At 37.1% G+C, this 19,004-nt stretch overlaps 1 protein-coding gene across 3 annotated transcripts in view; it reads right to left on the bottom strand.

Annotated features, from left to right (window-relative positions):
• Nucleotides 1-19,004, bottom strand: part of SNF4Agamma (SNF4/AMP-activated protein kinase gamma subunit) — a 246,075-nt gene that overhangs the window by 63,660 nt on the left and 163,411 nt on the right. For all 3 annotated transcript variants that reach the window (XM_065235298.1, XM_065235296.1, XM_065235297.1), the window contains exon 8: nt 7,999-8,132. In XM_065235298.1, coding sequence (XP_065091370.1) covers nt 7,999-8,132 — 134 coding nt within the window. The remainder of the gene's footprint in view (nt 1-7,998; nt 8,133-19,004) is intronic.

The following is a 19,004-nucleotide window of genomic DNA, read 5'->3' as shown; positions in this document are numbered from 1 at the left end:
ACACACTGTGATCTGAAAGAAGGAAGTAAAACAACAAGTTCACATACATACAAGCACAATATTTCTTCTGTGTAGCGCCTAATCAAACTCATGATTAAGTCACGCTCGCCGATCTGGCTGCTGCCTGCTGGCTAGGGTAAACAACAGCTTGGGGAAAATTTATCAAACGCAACTGTAACGGTTATCTTGGTGTTTAATTAGAGCTCCAGTTGGAGACGTATTAGTATGTTTTTGCCACAAGTAATCGTGTAAAGCACTATCGAATCATCACCGGGGAATACAATAGGATAGGAATCAATTAAATAATTATGATCAGTAGTTGTGAGAGGATAATGAATTAGAATCAATGAATGCAAATTTTGTTTTGTATCTATTTTCACGATTCGCCTATGTCAGGTAGTTGTAAACAACACAGGGTTGAATGCCTGAACTGTTGCAGCAAAGATTGTTCAACAGAGCAAGCTATTTGGTAGGTAATTTATTTCACCTGAATGTGTCCATTTTCTACAGTAGTTAATATTCAATTCAACTGAAACTAGGATCGTAAACTACCACTGCATCTTTACCATTAGATTGGGTAACATTTTCGTTTGCACTATACTGCATTTCAACTTATCTATCGTCCATCTCGACCAGACATTGTTATCGAGTAGAAATTGGAAAACCAAACACCGCAATTTGATTAGTGAGTTGAACGTGTATGCGTATATGGAACACGTTTTCCAAAAGTGATCATCCGTCGTATATGCCTACCTACTTGATTTGGACAAGCATATTGCATCCGTACACCACTCAGTGGCTATGGTCGATAATGAGCCAGTCAAATTTGCCAACTTGGGACTCTTCATAACATTGGACATTTACCAAATTTCCATGTTTGCATTGTGATAACCATCGCTCAGTGCTAAAAGGTGCAAATGTTGCTAAGAAGTGAAGCTTTTGCCTGCTTCTTGACAATGGAAGACAGAAGGTGTACAAAATCAATAGCCGGTGTGCGATATGAAACCGTCGCTCCAGAATTTAAGAAATGTGTCCAAAAAATTAAAGATACCATGAACCGGGGTGAAATTGATCATAATGCCGTGTGCAATTTTAGCAATCACGACAATTTTCGGAATCTTGATAGCATTTCATGATGAGACTCGAATATTCCAATGATTGTCTTGATGAATTTCAAATCACACAATTAGTAAATATTATTATACGGTAAAATTGAAGTTTTATTTAACTGACGTTCAGTAGCATTCAATATCGGCGTCCAAACAAATGATCAACGCAACGAGCTTGAATGTGGCTCTTTTGTTTAAGGTGAGAGTGACCTAGTTAGTAAATAAAAATTTCAAAGATGGTTTTCTCTGAGACATCACTTCTGATTGGAAAAAGCTTTCGTTGTTTTTTTTTTGTGAAATAATAAAAGGAAAACATGCTTGAATATGCTTGAAATGACTAAATTTACTAACTAAACTATCGACGTGATTTGAGCACAGATACTTATTTCTCTCTCCTTAGTTCGGACTAAGTACGTAGCCTTTATGTTAGATACATGTATTGAAACATTTTATCATTTGGATTCTAGAACGTCTGTTGTAATCAACAACAAACTAAACAAAACGAGTAAAGAAATGGACACATTATTCTCGATAACTCTCGAATTAAAATTTCAATGTTTCAAATTCAACGACTGATTTAAAAGCAATTGTACATTCATTACATCGTAAGCTAGTGACTTTTTGTTTGTAAACAAACAACACTTTATAGCAGAGCATTCATTCGGTTACACATTCCTTACGCTAATTTCCCGGTGTTTGTTATTTTGTTATCTACTCTTTATTTTCGTCGAAAGGGGAGATACGTTTAAAAAATCTTCACTCAACTACGTGAAACTCAAACTTGAAATATTTCTACGATACCCAACGTGAAAGTTGCGCAATGTCATTCAAATGTGAAATTAATCTTAGATCAAGCTACCGTTGTTTTCACAAATGCTACCTGTATTTCACCTTAAGGTGATTCACCTTAATGGCAAGTAATCTACATTTAGGCCGGAACGAATTAATACTTTTAATTTTGTCACACAACATTCGAATCTGGCGAGGCACAGGGCACAGTGGTGCCAAGGGTATCAAAACACGCGCTATTTTATTTACGCTGAAATGGTTGATTAAAGGTACTAGGTGTTTTCTGAGAAGTTTCTTGGGTTACAACATTCCTTCTTATGATAAAAGAAAATTAAAGATTAATCAACCTAAAAGTGAGATGCAAAATTTATTTTTGTAACATAATAAGATACAAAATAATTGTGTTCGGCAATGCTGTAGGGAGCATTACTGTGAACAACTTTGCTCAAGACTATAACTTTCTAGCTCTAAACGTTTATTTCTTCATCTCATTGCAAAATGGAAGGTCATGTGTCCCTCCAGCGTCAAGCATCAAGTGCCGTATGGACGATCTTCTCTCTCTTCGGACATACAGTCACAATCGTTCTCAACACTCGATCCGTCGTTTTGTGCTTGCTAGAAACAGGTATAGTGTCTAACTCAAATTTGAAATTATCATGGCAATATTCGTGTTTACATAAGACAAAATCTTCCACAGTTATAATTTGAGAGCTTTAAAAGCCTGTACCATTTTTGCAAAAGTATAATTGTGTGGCAAATACAATCATACTCTATGCCCAGGGAAGTCAAGAAATTTTCCAACCCGAAAAATACCTAGACCAGGGAATCAAACCCAGCATGGTCTTGCTTTGTAGCTGCGCCTATACCGACCGAGCTTAGGGAGGCCTGTTCACCAAGTTCTGACAATATCTGGGCACAAACATATGCTTTCTTTATGACCTTCACACCATTATGGGATATTTAAAGATTTGTAGTGGCAAGACTTCTTAAAAACTACCTTGAAGTGTGAGAACTTTTGCCCTGTTTTTGAAACGAACTTTTGCTCCACCGGTGGGACAAACACTCTTGAAAGTTGTCAACCTTGAATAAAGGATCCTGTGTATGGGATTTCCCTTATAAAAATAACCATAAAAGGGAGCTTAACGACGTGTTCGGGGTATCATCCAAACCATTTGTGGGATAGTTTACCTATCCGGGATATAGTTCGTTTGCTATTTTTTTTATTAGGGTATACTTCTGGTTACAGAAAAACTGGGAAATACTGTCAAACAATTCACATTACGAGTATTTTTGAAATATGGGTGACGTGTAGGGACCAGAAATCTAAGTCAGACGCCACTTTGAAATCCAAGATGGACGGTTCCTGTTACAGACAAACTGGGAGATTTTGTCAAATTCCCTTCAATATGGGTATTCTTGGAATCGTGCTTACGTGTAGCGAATGGGAAACCATGTTTGACGCCATTTTAATATCCAAAATGGCGGCTTCCGGTTAGAGAAAAACTGAAAAATACTGTCAAATACCCCACAATATGGGTATTTTTGGATTCGGGATGACGTGTAGGGACCAAAAATCCATGTCTAAATCCATTTTGATATATAAAAGATGGCACCTGCCGATTAGAAAAAAAAAACTGAAAAATACTGTAAAATACCCCACAATATGAATATTTTTGAAATCTGGGTGACGTGTAGGGACCAAAAATCTATACCTGACGCCATTTTGAAATCCAAGATGACCGTTTCCGGTTGCAGAAAAACTGGGAAATACTGTCAAACAATTCACAATATGGGTATTTCTAGAATCTTGGTGACGTTTAGAGACCGGAAACCCATGTCTGACGACATTTTGATATCCAATATGGCGGCTTCCGGTTAAAGAAAAACACAATATGGGTATTGTGGAATCGAGGTGACGTTTAAGAACTGGAAACTAATTATTGACGCCTTTTTGAAATTCAAGATGCCGGCTTCCGGATACAGGAAAACTGTAAACACAGCCAAATACCACAAATTATGGGTATTTTTGGAATCGGGATATAGACTCCGGAAATATATGTATATCGCCATTTTGAAATTGAAAATGATGGCTTACTATAAGAGTAAAACATGGATATTCTGTCAAATACCCACAGTATGGGTAATTTTGGAATCGTGGACCGGAAACCAGGGTTGCTTCCACTCTCATGAAATCATTAGATGTTATTGTGATATGTTGTACTTGTAAGTTAAAAAAAGAGTTTGTAAAGTATGTGTTTGACATATGAAATTTGTCAATTTCGCTTTCAGAGTGTCACAATCAACGATTTTATGATTCGTGTGCGTTCACTCAGAGTGAGCGCTCGCGAGTTGTAAAATCGCTGATTGTGACTATCTGAAAGCGAATTTAGCAGGTTTTATGTGTCAAATACATGCCTTTTAACACAGAACAGAAGGGGAAGTGAAAACAAGTCGGTGAATCAAAAAGTGGTTCGTTTTTCTGCTTAACAAGCGATGCGTTGTGATAGCGTTCCACACGGGCTTCTATGTGCACTCACACTATCATAGCATGCTGCCTATCTTAATTGCAGGCAGAAGATGCCTTCTATCGCTAGGTACCCCAGTGTTCGCAAATGACAAGTGGAGCCACTTTCTGATCCGAAGTTCCACTTCTGTTCTGTGCTTTCAAGCTGTTCTTGTATATAGCAAGTACAAAATATGACTGCACGACTTTTCCCCGAAAACCAGTTCCCCGGAAACACTTTCCTCGAACGTTTTATCCCCGAAATACGATTCCCCGAATGAACCAGTTCCCCGAAAGGAACGTTTTCCCGAAAACTATTTCCCCGAAAGAACTAGTTCCCCGAATGATACAATTTACACTGTGCGATCTATTTAAATATGATCCTTGGGTTTGTTACAACTTATCTATATGAAATTGAGAAAAATATCTTTGCTGAATATTGATAAACAGAACAAAGTCGTTCAACACCCTAGATAAAGTTTGTGGTTATGACTTGTTATGACATTTTTCGGTTTATCAAATTGATATCTGATTGTAATGAGCATAAAGACTGAGCTTTGATATAAAGAAGGGAAAATTGTGTCAGTTTCATCAAATCTTTCGCTGGTTAACTACTTGTATCGAACAATACCACAATACACATATCAATGTGTGTCGAATTAAAGTGGACTCTACACGACTGTTTGTATTGACAATAATCGTATTGTCAATGCATTTTATATTGACGTCAATACATCGGTATTGACAATATATCTGTATTCACATCATCAATATTATTGTCAATACTTTTAAGTATTGACAATATTTCTTACCGTGTGGGGTACAAAGAAGGGAAAATTTTGCTTGTCGCAAGAAATTTTCCTTCTTTGAATCATAGTTCATTCTTTGACGTATAATATGGTATGATCCATGGAGCTAATTGCATACAATGTGTGTGTTTGTTTGATAGGTACGACCGTTAAAAAAAAACTCCATACAAACAAAGAAAAGATATCATGCGTCCCCATGCCATACATATTAGTCACATGGCGACTCCTTATAGGGTGAATCTAAAATTGTATGGAGCACGAAGAAATCAATATGTGTTGAATAAAGACAAAAGTTTGACTTTCGTTAAAACTACATGGAAAGGTCAAAAGCTGCTGAAATAGGATTACACCGATTTCAAGAGCTTGACCTTTACATTTTGTTTTAACGAAAGTCAAACTATTGTCTTTATTCGACGCACATTAATATGTTTATTGTGGTATTGTTCGATACAAGTAGTTAACCAGCGAAGATGCGCAGATTCGGGGAAATGGCACATTCGGGGAAATTATTTTCTGGGAACTGTGCCATTCGGGGAATTGTATTTCGGAGAATTGTATTTCGGGGAATTGTATTTCGGGGAAAAGTTACATTCGGGGCAATAACTTTCGGGAAAAGTGTTTTCGGGGGACTGGTTTTCGGGGAAAAGTCGTACAATCCAAAATATCATTATAATATCCAATGATTTCAAAATTCCGAAAATCATTTTTTATAGTAAATGAGTGGAAGCACCCTTGTCTGACGCCATTTTGAAGTGCTAGATGGCGGCTTCCGGTTAGAGAAAAACTGAAAAATACTATCAATTACCCCACAATATGGGTATTTTTGGAATCAGGGTGACACTAAGGGACCGGAAAACCAGGGACAACCCCAATGTTTCCTAGAGTATTTTCGTAAAAACTGAGTAAATCCTACACTCAACCGGGACATGTAAGGTTATATTACAGATTTGCATGAAAGGTATGCAGAATTTGCAATGTTTCACGATATGGACATATTCTTTAATGTGGTCTCCGGAAGGCTTTTAAAATTTTTTTGTCATTTTTATGTTAGCTTAATTTTTGAACAAACTTTGCTTCCTAAATGCATTGCGTCTAGAAAATCATATCGTGAAGGTTTTATACAAAAATATGCATTCTGGGAAAACTTGCTTGTAATAAATCCACCCTTACATTGAATGTTAGAGAGCATTGTTTTACGTGTAGGTCGGGTCTAAGGACATGTTTCTGAACATTTTTATCTTGTGCGATCAATAATGACACCCTTATTCAATTGTCAAAACGATTTGTCAAAAAAATGTGTATATTTTCAACGGTCTTACCTCGAATTCCCCTAAATTAAAATTTATCTACATAAGCTACCAATTCCATCGGGTAGAGGGACTCTCTCCCCACACGATGATGTTGATGGTTTGATTAGGCGAGTTTTCATTCTCGAGACATGGCGAAAAAGTAATTGTTCCCTGTGCGACTCAGACCCACTTGCCCAGTGTCGATGTAATACCCAGTATGGTAATTCAAGTTACCGTAAACCGATTAACGTTATTCTAGACACTAGCGAAAAAGTCAAGGCCATATGTGACAGTTTGAACAAGAGTAGTACGAAGTGCATCACTGCCCTATCGCAAGCAATCGCTTCTTGTGTCGGCTGTAAACAACTTAAGTCCATTGGTAAACAAGCACATAAACATTACAAGTCGGTCGAAGCTAAACGTGGGATGCGGAACGCAACTGCACTCTCGGTTGTTTATAAAAGGCACTTGTACCAAGTTGTTTTCAACTTCATTCGATATAGGAAGGCAGGCTAGGGGCAAGATGGCCACCTTAACGAAACTAGAATAAAATTCCATAATTATGATCAGAAAATAATTCCTTCCACAATCCTACAGAAGCTTCAAGGGTTGAGCTATAATTCTATGCTTGAAGAACAATCATACAAACTTGTTCAAATTCGATTAAAGATCAAAAGGAAACTTCAATTTTTCAGGCACAATTATTGTGTTGTATTGTTGTGTATAGAATGAAATTTAGACATTGTTACCCTTATACATCGGTGGTGCTCATAATGTTCAATTCTAGTGGCGTTGCGTAACGTCACTTTTTATCTGTGGACCAATTTTAAAAACCAGATATAATGCCATATTAAAACTCAAATCGATTGATAAATTGACATTGTCTTTTAGTTTACTTGATAGCTAGCCATTTCAAGCAATATTTTGATAATTGTTTGTGTTTTGAGAGTTACCCTAATAAACAAAAACCATGAACGAACTGTATCCCGGATGGGTAAACTATACCACAAATGGTTTGGATGATACCCCGAACAGGTCGTTCAGCTCTCTTTTATGGTTATTTTTATTAGGGTAGTGCACAGGTAGATTTAAGTTACGGCCACCTCAGTATCCGATTTTTGAATCTTCATAACATAATTTATTAAAAGCAAATTTGAATGTGGTACCTCCAGACAATAACATTATGTAACATGAATCGCAGCATGGGAACATACTAGCGAAGTGGTTTACACACATTTCTATCACAAACTGTCAAAAATTGTGGTTTAGAGACGATGATCGTCTTGTCCCATATGACCATCTTATCCCCTTTCCCCTACGACATCAAGTCACACTGAAGGTGACGCCCGCAGGCAGTGTTCAATACTTCACGATTGCCAATCCGCCCGATAGGTAGACTACACAAACAGCATATGCCGTGCTGAACACGGTGGGCTAGAGTGACATCATTCGTGGGTACAAAAAAAAATCATAACACATTGGTTCGAAGTGGTACTTACCCCTCGTGAATCTCGGAATAGAATTGCCGCGTGATACGGATCTAGTGTACCGTCTGGTCTCAGCCCTCGGCTGGCTCCTAGTGATGCTCGTCGTCTTTCCGCTAGTTCCGCCGAGGCTCTTCGCATGTGAGCCGCTGTGAATAAAACGAACGCACTTGGATTATTGATGTATGGAACCCAACTAAATACTGTGAAAATCATCGCATTTCTCCCATAGACTGCTGATATTGTACACCTAACAATCAAGGTAGGAGAGTACAATTTGACCAAAGAAGGTATTAATTGTCCATGTTCAGTCGAAGACAAATTACTTAGAAACGGCAAACTGTAAGAATAACATTCATTTCACGTCACGTATATCCTACAAGAGACGACAAACAAAAAGCACCACGGCGAAAGATTTGGTCCCCGTTAACGTCACGCTATGGGACCTATATGTGAGCTAAATAGCTGATGGCACCGGTCATGTTGTTATTTTTAATTCACCGGATTGTTTACAACTTGGCGGTAGGAAAGCTTACGTAAAGCTGTTCGTTTGATAATACCTCTACATATATACAAACATCCACATAGCACTTACCGGTTTAGTCCGATGAAGAAACCGGCTCGACGAGACACACCTTTTTTCCTAGTTCTATTTAGAAGTATAAATGCATTTCTGTCGTTAATGGCAGAAAAGTGTTGATGTTTGTATGGACATTGATACCGGTTCGACGGTGCACATCTAATTGAAGGACGCATATTTAAGGGTTTTTTTTTTCAAATTAATATTGCGAACGTTGAGAAAAATCTTCCACAAGCCTTTTTGGTAATAACACGATTAAAGTTATCAATACTACACATACTAACAATAACAATTCTCATGTCGTTCGAGTGTGAGTGGGTCAGCATCACACGTCGAACATGAGTTTATAGAATTATCATACTTCCTAGTCCCATCTAAAACTGTTCTAATAAGTCTCCAAACATCCATAAACTCCAGTGAAAAAGGTTTTGATTTCATTTTGAGTATCATTCACTGTTTTGTATACTGTCCACTGTCCACTGTTGCGATGGCCACCGTTTTTAGGCATTCGGATGGATTGCTTACCATCATCCTCATTAAAACGACCGATAAAACACTACTTACGCGTTTCTAGCACAAGAGGTTGAATTATATCTTGATCCATCTTTAAAAAAACTAATTCTCACAAATTACTTCAACAAATCAAATGAAATTTCGCGTAGACGATGGTTGTAATTGTAAACACTAAACCTACGATCTGGATAGCATTGCATCCGCTACTACTTTTGGGCTTATCTCTCTTTTTGCTTTACCTAGCATTTCAATCTCATATATCACCAATACGTTCACGAAATAGACGGGGCAAGGCAGAGAAAGCATCCTGAGTCCTGGACACGTGATGCGTGAGTGTATTTTTAGATTGGAGCTTCAAAGCTTCTACAGCGACTGATGTATGATAGGGTAGCCTAATCGCCCATTTTGGGCCTATCGAGCAGAAAACTTCAAATAAATCCATGATTTCAGATTTAACAAGTCAATTATGCGTTTGGTACGATACTTTAGTTAATAAGCTACCGAACGAAGTCAATGAGAACGCGTCATATCAATGTTTGCACCCATAACTCCCAAAAACAAAAGAAGCGCTCCGACCGAATCATTTTGTATCTTCATCCGATAGGACGAAGTGAATTCATTGTCGTTCCAATGGCGTTTCAATGCGTTAGGCCGAGTTTAGAATCCGTAGGCCGAGTTTGGCGTCAAGAAGCAGTGTTAGACTTTAGACTATATCTCAACGATTTGTTTCTCTTTTTAAAATCTTACGGTAGTACGGAAAGGTAAATAAATTTGGAAGCCATCAGTAATAATAACATTCCGTTTGGTGCTAAACTGCGCTTGATTAAGAAAGACTAAATGCAGGTTGTGCTTAATAGGCCGGAAATGGGGTAGTTAACCCTATACACACTACAAGCCACAATTTGAATTTTTTTATTGGGTCATACAAGACGTAGGTATATACAAAGCAATCAGACTTTTGCTTGACTTATTTATTGTTCTGTCCTGGAACTGGTGAAATGCTGACAACAAAACATCTAGATGAATTAGGCGTTTACCTATTATTTATATCTTGTAACTGTATATGTGCCAGTGTGGGTGATAGGTATTAATTATGTTGAATATAATCAATTAGATATCGGTGAAAGTTTTTCTATTTTAATCAACATAATTTCCCAAGGGAGTGATTGAAATTGAGAACGCATATATCAAATAAAATCATATGCAAGCTTCAGGGTTGCTTCCACTCATTTGCTTAAAAAAGGGTTTTCGGAATTTTGGAACCATTAGATGTTATAATTATATTTTGTACTGGTTAGATACAAGAAGAGGTTGAAAGGCAAGTGTTTGACACATGAATTCTGTCAAATTCGCTGTCAGATAGTCACAATCAGCGATTTTACGACTCGCGAGCGCTCACTCTGAGTGAACGCTCACGAATCATAAAATCGCTGATTATGACGCTTCGAAAGCAAAATTGACAGGTTAAATGTGTCAAATACTTGCCTTTCAACCTGTTCTTGTATCTAAAAAGTACAAAATATCATTACAACATATAATGATTTAAAAATTTCGAAAATCATGTTTTATAGCAAGTGAGTGGAAGGAACCCTGGTAAGCTTAAATGATATTTTTTCAGTAGTAACAGAATGCCACCATGGGGTTAATGAACTAGAGATACGATTCATAGTGTTTTAAATCATATTCAATCACTAATGCAAACTCTAAAACATTGGTAATGCACTTCAATCGTGTCAAAAATATGGTGTAATATTACTTGCCAAAAAGGACAAAATTATCATAAATACAGTGCATGAACTGAAATTACGCTGCTTTTACTGCATTTTTTTTTGTGGCCATAAAAATTACATGAGATTTTCGACATGATTAAAGTGCATCCTCTTGGATGTAATATTAAAATTTATTTTTTGCTGTGTGCCATTTGGAAGCTGAGACTTTTCCTTATAAGATACATAAGCAGTTCCAGGCCGAATAGCGAAAAAAAAACAATATTAACTCACGCCCAATTTTTCAAAATGGCATATTCAATATTTTCAAATAAATCATAGCAGGAAAACGGCTCATCTAGTCGAGATGACGTCTGTAACAAAGTAACAGGAAACTTGACTGCCTCTTTTGAAAAACATACTGAAAAATATATCGCAAGTTTACGTCAAAAACGAGAAATAAAAAAAATTAATAAAAACTTCAATAACAAAACTGTAATTTCTGAATTTATTTGAAAACTTTTCAAAAATGCTATGGACACTTCAAAGTTGACGAAATCGTAGAACATAAACTTTTAGTATTTATGTGATTTGCGCATAGGAAACAATTATCTGGTTTTCTGAATAAAAATCAATAACAATTAGGGTAGAGCGCTACTTCGTCGTAATCGCCCATTTTCGTTCTATCGATCAGAAAAGATCAATAATATCAATGACTTCACCGTTTACAAATCAATAATAGGTTTGTTCTGATGCGTTAGTTCATTAGCTAAAACATAAATCCTGTTAGAGCGCATTGTATGAATATTTACGCTCATTGTTCTCAAAACAAAAGAAGCGCTCCTAGCGAATCCCCTTTTTCTACGTTTATCCGTAGGACGAAGAAAATCTAATGGCGTTTCAATGCGTTTGGACGGAATTGAAACTCGTAGAACGAATTTAGAATCAAGAAGCAGTATTAGATTTTAAACAATATCTCAACAATTTGTGACTCTTTATCAAATCTAACGGTACGTATGGAAAGGTGAATAAATTTAGAAGTCATCTTTCACAGAAACATTCAATTTTTAGTTAAAACTCGTTCAGAAATAAGAGGTTAAGTGCGCGTTGTGCTTAGTAGGACGGAAATTAGATCAAAAACCCTATTTGTGGAAAAAAGTTCAATATTAGGTCTACAGTTTTGAACAATTTTGAAGTGTCCATTGAGCCAGTCCACGCCAAATGACGAATCGGAAAACTTGACCTTCCCAAAAATGAAGCTTTGAATATTTTTTTGTTATGGGCAATCATTCACATTTTTGCTAAAATTTAGCCATTCTGAATCTTGAGATTTTTTTTTAAATGGCGTTTTTGACATTTTTCAAAATTTTGTAGCACGTAAACGTCACTGATCGAAATGACGTCTGATACAAAGTTGTAGAGAAAATTAATGCCTTTTTGAAAAAAAAAATATAAACGGTATTTTTTAAAGTAATTTTCAGAAATAAAATAAAAAATTGTTTAACAACCAAATGTCTCAAAATGTCCTTGTTCAACTTTTGATTTTTATTTTAAATTATCAAAAACCGTAAAACAAGAACTTATGATGAACTTATTACCGTTAAACGGGGTATATCTTTGATAATGCGGTTAACTTTGATAGTATAATAGTATAATGAAAAGATTAAATTTACTCGTTGCGCTTTTTCCAAATTAGAAACATTGGTTCCATATTGTGGTTTAGGGTATTTTCGTTGATATTGTGTAAAGTTTTTATGTAGTATGTGTTACATATTTTACAAACATACTAAAAATCAATTTGAGTGTTTTTCGCCTGTTTTAAAAAGCACTCAAACCATCACTTATGAAATGTATTTCCGATATAGCCATCACAAATTCAATGTGGTATTCTTATTGCTTATTATGTTGTCTGATTATATACTTATTCAAAGTTTCATATTTAAAGAACTAACTACTACATTCATCGAGCATTATCAAAGTAACCCCAAATCAAAAAACTGAAGTTCGGTCACAAAACTAAAAAGTTAGTACAAATTATTTAATTTCCTTTAAACATATTACGGACGAAATGACTCTTGGATCCTCAGTACTTGTTTTAACAATATAAAATTGAAAAACATTCATTGCTGTTTATATTATTTAGAATATACTTTTAAAAACTATCAATGTTACCCCGTTTTGCGGTACGTTTTTTTTTTTGTAATTTAAACACAGGAACACAATATTTGAGACGTTTCCAATCATTGCTCGTGCGAAAATAACATAACATATTACTAATAAAAAGTTCAGACATTTTACCAAAAGTTCTTTTTCTACGATTTTTTTTTCAATCAAGTGCTCATAGATTTAAATATTCCAAAAAAATTAATTTTCGATAAGCTTTCTTTTAAAATAAAAATTCAAAAATTGAATAACGTCACTTTAAGACATTTGAGTGTTTAACACTTTCCTGGAATTTTTACTTTAAATTACTATAAAGTAGTTACCGTGTGTATCATGGGAAAGATAGGCTTTATTTTTCTCTACAACTTTGTCTCAGACGTTATTTTGATCAGAAGTAACAATAACTTTACTAAAAAATTTTAATGGCGCTATTTTGTAAAAATACAAGATCCAAAATGTTGCCGGCACATCAAAAAATTAGGCAAAGTTTCATGCAAATCGAAGATGGTCGAGACAATTTTTTTTCGCTAATTGGTCTGGAACTTTTCCACAGTGTCTATTTCAGGAAAGATAGCATGTTTGATATACTTTCAAATAAACATAAGTTTATCTTTAAAATGTTCTTTTTTTCTGTTTTTGAAGTTTTCAATAGTTTTTTTTAACCATTTTTGACAATTTTCCTACAACTTTGTCTCTGACGTCATTCTGATTTAATTCTATAATATATTGAAAAATATCAAATACGCCATTTTGAAAAATTAGGCGTGAATCAAAATGAAAGAATTCCAGCACAAACTTGCTGTATTGCCACTTATTGGAAGTTTCATGGAATTCATGGAACTGCTCAAATAATGATAGAGCACTTTGTTTTTTGTAAGGAAACAGAAGAAAAGAAAACAAATCATCATAAATGGTGTCCCATATGGAAAGGAAAACAAGCTGATTGGAAAGATATGCGATTATGAGCAGATTACCTCTTCTTTCATTTTCTTCTGCTTCCTTACGACGAACTAATTTCTCCGTAAGGTAGGCTTATGAAAAACTCCCATCATCGAATAAAATCCAATATGGCGATCAATGGCAATATGGCGACTGTGGCCATCGAAAGTCATGTTTTTGGTGGCTTCAACCAGTTGCTTGTGCTTTTTTAAAGTTTTTTGACGGTTCTAATACGCAAAATATACACGAGGTACTAAGACGTATGTAGATGATCAATTTGAATATATTCTCTTTCAGTAGTGGGAACACTCGGCCGTAATTGAACCCCACACCTTTAATCATTCTCTCCCTAACTTTAATGTTACGCATTCAACTCGCTTTTGAAACTATACACATATTCATTTTGAAGTTCATCGGTCAATTGTTGATATAGATTTTTTATTTGGGGGGGGCGGAGTGTCACATTAACCCAAAAATAATGGTTTTAATCAGGTTTTAATGAAGCATTAATTAACTCTGGTTTTATTCTGAAGTTTTAAGAAAGAATACAGAGCCATGACATTAAAACCATGAAGTCTAACCACAGCGACAAATCATAAACAAAAAAAAAAGGAACTTCGTTAAAAATCCTTGTTGTGAATGCGATAAATTAGCAAAAATTGAAGAACGATCTCGAATAACCCAAGACGATGCAAAGAAAATAAAGTTCAAAGTCAAATGTAAACAGCTGTTCTGTTTCATCATCCCTTCGCTTAGCCAGGTTCAATGAACACGAGAGCAACGAAAATGACACAATATTCTAGGTCAATGCTATGTAATAAGAGAATGCATAGGCGGTAATACTAATAAACTGAATGTTTTCGATAGTCTTAAATCATCTGTCGATCTGTTAAGATCCGAATTCCTTCCATCCAGTTCCTTCATCAGGTTTTAAAGCTTATATAACTGTTGAGACCAGAACCTCTAATTTAGTGAGAAGTTCAGTCCTCGGTCTAAAATTAAAGTCCAAAAACCCGATGCTAAAGGCACTCCTTTTCGGTCTATCAAAATTCTGAACCATTGTAACAGTCTCTTTAGTAGAGTAACTGTCTTAGCGTCTCGAACAGTTTGTTTGATAGAATCGAGAAAAAAGGCACTCGTTCCAGCAGTCCCGGCAGGGCAACGGGGTACCAGCCAAACCGTTCGGCGTGGCAAGTAATCCTTCGCGTGATTACACAAACTCGGGACAGCTTGTGTTTAAGTCCTCTGCCATGCCAGAAAAAAGAATATGTATTACTAAGTTTTAGTAGAAATGCTGAAAAAAAAATCCGCGAACCTTCGATAACGTTTAAGTGTATTCAACTCCCTCTTGATGAGCTCTATAAAAGTATTTTCTACCGAATGTTACCGCAAAAGCATGACTCACTCAGTCCTAGCTGTTTATCATATTCTTACGTCGTCGTCCATGTACTTGAAAACCGCTTAGACTTGGTACCACCAGAGCTAATCATTTCCATTTTTACTTTCAGTTCAACTAATCAAGTAGGTACAACGACGAACATTGAACTATTCACCTCCGTTTCTGTACGCTTTACGTACGTAAACCGGTAAAGTCGGTGAAATATAAAAACAAATCCAATTACCTTCTTTCAATATCTTATTGTAAATGTTATACGTCGATTCGCAGTCGTCCAAGATTCGTCTCGTGCGTTCCGTCCCGAGTGAGCGGGATCGTCCCCTGAACTCTCCGTGCTCGTTCTGGTTCAGTTTGGACAGATCCATTGGCAAGATATCGGGAGATTCACTCATTGACTGATGGCGGGACCGCCCTGGCCAAATGTGAGCTTTTTTGCCCAAAGTCTTCAGCATTTCGGTGATTGAATGATGATGGTGACCCTTGTGGTGATTCCGATGATGATGCTTTTCGTAAGCCTTCGTTAACGATGTTTGTGACTGATCGCTATCGATGCTGCTTTGCGAGATGCTCGAAGTGAGTTTTCGGGCAAAACTACTGTTATCAAACCGATTGCCCTGTCCGAGGTAGCGATTGTCCGGTTGGTACCGATTGAAACCGATGCTATGATTGATAGCGTTGGCATACTCGTCCAGCGAATGGAAGGCATGATTACGCTGGAAGAGCATATTTCGGTGGTTATCCGAGGTTATTGCTGGACGTTCCGGTTCGTCATACCCACCGGTATGGGTAAAATACTGATGATCTGTTTTGTACTCGTAGATATCATCTAGGTCGTGAGGGAAAAATCCTATATTATTGGCCTGAGGAGGTGAACCGGCGCTGTCCAAAGAATTCCGTCGACCCTAGAAAATGGACGTTTTCTATAGCAAATACATAGCTGCATAACGCAGTTCTTACCGTAACGTTTCTTTTGGACATCTTCTTAATACCGGATCTGCCAAAATCCAGACTCCCTCTAGCATCGGGAGACTTTTTATTACGAGGTGCAGAAATTTCTAGATTATGGGAATCATTGGACGATGGGGAGCGGAAAGCTTCCAGATCAAGGTGATGCGTTCCGATTCTCGGATCTACAATGTTAAACAGACAGAACATGCCTCATAAATTATGTTTATCATAAAGTTAGAAATTTGGCACAATTTACAGACAGAGAATAAATACACGTTTATTTGTCTGGTGGGAAAAGATTGAAAAAATGCCAAATATTCTAATCCAAATGAACTTTCTATATACGAGCAAATTGTTTACTCTACTCACCCTCACTTTCGTTGGTTGACCTGGAATCGTCAACACTGCGAGATCGTTCGGTTGTCGGTCTACTGAAGGGAAGAGTTCCCTGGGACGACATGCTACCACTTGTACTTCCACCGAAGGCAGAGTGCCAACTTTCGGTACTGCTTTGTTTTTCCAACGCATGTTGACGGAATAAATGCTGTATGCCGTGCATGACTACAATGTTGGCACTTCACTATTTTTGTAGTTGCTTTATATTATCCAGGATTTAATAGTACCCACAATTGCTTCTGATTATAGCACCAGTCATCTTCAATTGCACTCGGTGTGTTTATGGATTTTCACTCATTTCCGCACTTATTTTTTTTTCTTTTTTCACATTAACACATTATTGATTCAGCTGGGATGTAAATGCTGTTGAAATATAGACACATATTCAGGTGGCATCTTCTAGATTATCCTTTGCTTCCACAACCTGCACAGAAAACAGAATCATCATGATGCGTTTCCACAGGAGATATTGAATGACGAATGAATTTCTTCACTTTTGGTGGGACACTCGGTTCGATATGGCAACAAATCCAGTTTAAAACAAACACTCCCTCGAAAGCGTTGTTGTCGTACTTTTGTATAAACCTGTATTCCCAGTTCATTGGTTTTGCTTGATGGTAAACTAGTTGAAAGCAGATTGAATGCCAAGTAAATCTCTGTCGTCAAGAAGCTGAATAATATTTCCACGTCCTGCATGTAATTCGAACAACTGCTTTACCAGAAAACGTGGTTTGACGATGGATCACGCAATTATTCATAATACAGGATGCTTAGTACCGCCGCGATATTTTTAGCACAGTAAACACACGCCTTAGGCAGAGGAAACGGCAGTGCGTGGTTTACCGGATGTATCTACTGCGAAGAAAAGAAAAAATAACCACGGTGTCTAATGGAATGATTGCGTACCGGTTGACGCCAGAATCATCACAAAACGGAGATAGTAAATTCATTACGGCACACGTAAAAGTATATTCAAACTGAAGGGAAGTGAGGTTGAAGGGTGGTTCTGGAGAGTTACCGCAATTTTGTTTCCCACGTCTCATCAGCAAAATTCTCGACGAACATTCCACAAAGACATTGCCATGTATACAGCATTGTAGGCCATGTAGTAAAGTTATCGACTGTGTCCCTTAAAATGAATTATCTGGCACCTAGAACGATAAACGCAGCAGGAAACTTGTATGTAAGAAGGGTAAAGAACTACTTCGGCCTAATCGCCCATTTTGGGCCTACCGAGCAGAAAACACCAAATAAATCCATGATTAGGGCATTAACAAGTCAATTATGCGTTTGGTACGATACTTTAGTTCAAAAACTACCAAACGAAGTTAATAAAAACACGTGATATGAATGTTTGAACCCATTATTCTCCAAAACAAAAGAAGCGCACCGACCGAGTCAATTTTTATCTTCATCCGATAGGCCTAAGTGAATTCAATGGCGTTTCAATGGTGTTTCAATGCGTTAAGCCGAATTTAGAATCCGTAGGCCGAGTTTGGAGTCAAGAAGCAGTGTTAGATCTTCAACAGTATCTCAACAATTTGTTGCTCTTTATCAAATCTTACGGTGCGTACGGAAAGTTAAATAAATTTAGAGGTCACTGCTGTGAAAACATTCCATCATCCATTGATGGCAATCGAATGTGCAGGAAGGCAGCTTCCACACATGCGGGATATCGTACCCATTCAACGCACATGGGCCGGGACCAACGGTTTTACTTCCCTTCCGAAGGAAGACGTGACCAGAGATTGTTATGCCTCAGAAAAATCCCACCGACCTAGGCTGGGATTGAACCCAGACCCATTGGGGTGAGAAAGCAGTCACGCTTACCACTACACTACCGGCACCGGCATTAGTTTTGCTTCAACTCTTTAAATTTACCCCGCCACCAGTAAAATATATTCTGGCCAAACCCCGAGTTCCTGGTTCTAGATTTATATTTTTTCGATAGATTGTTTATCCCTGATCGTCAATTTCCTTTAATTTAAATTGCTAACATTAAACCTTGAAAAGTCAATCACTTCCATTCTGCACCGTAGGCTATGTGTACGTCCCAGTAATGTGATACAGAAAAGAAGACCTCTGCACGGCACTTGCACTAGCACAGTAATCAGATACTAATTTCCGCTCGGAAATTCGATTCAAGTGTCACACGAAAGGAACATTGTTAAAGCAACCAGTATGGAACAACAGAGTAGTTAATTTCTCGTGGTTAGGAAATGATCTCAGGGGCTGATCAATTCCCAGACGAGGCTTGATAGACTGAAGCTGCAATGTTTATGAACTAAACCAACCAATACAATTGAGATTAATAAACTGAGTGTGATGCTTCGTGTCTAAGGATTGAGATCTGAAGTGCTCTTACGCAATGTGAGTGATG

Source organism: Ochlerotatus camptorhynchus, unplaced genomic scaffold, assembly GCF_037179485.1.
Source record: "Ochlerotatus camptorhynchus isolate MF236.1 unplaced genomic scaffold, CSIRO-AGI_Acam_v1.1 ptg000471l, whole genome shotgun sequence".
Lineage (NCBI taxonomy): Eukaryota > Metazoa > Arthropoda > Insecta > Diptera > Culicidae > Ochlerotatus > Ochlerotatus camptorhynchus.
This window is presented reverse-complemented; position numbering and strand designations above follow the sequence as displayed.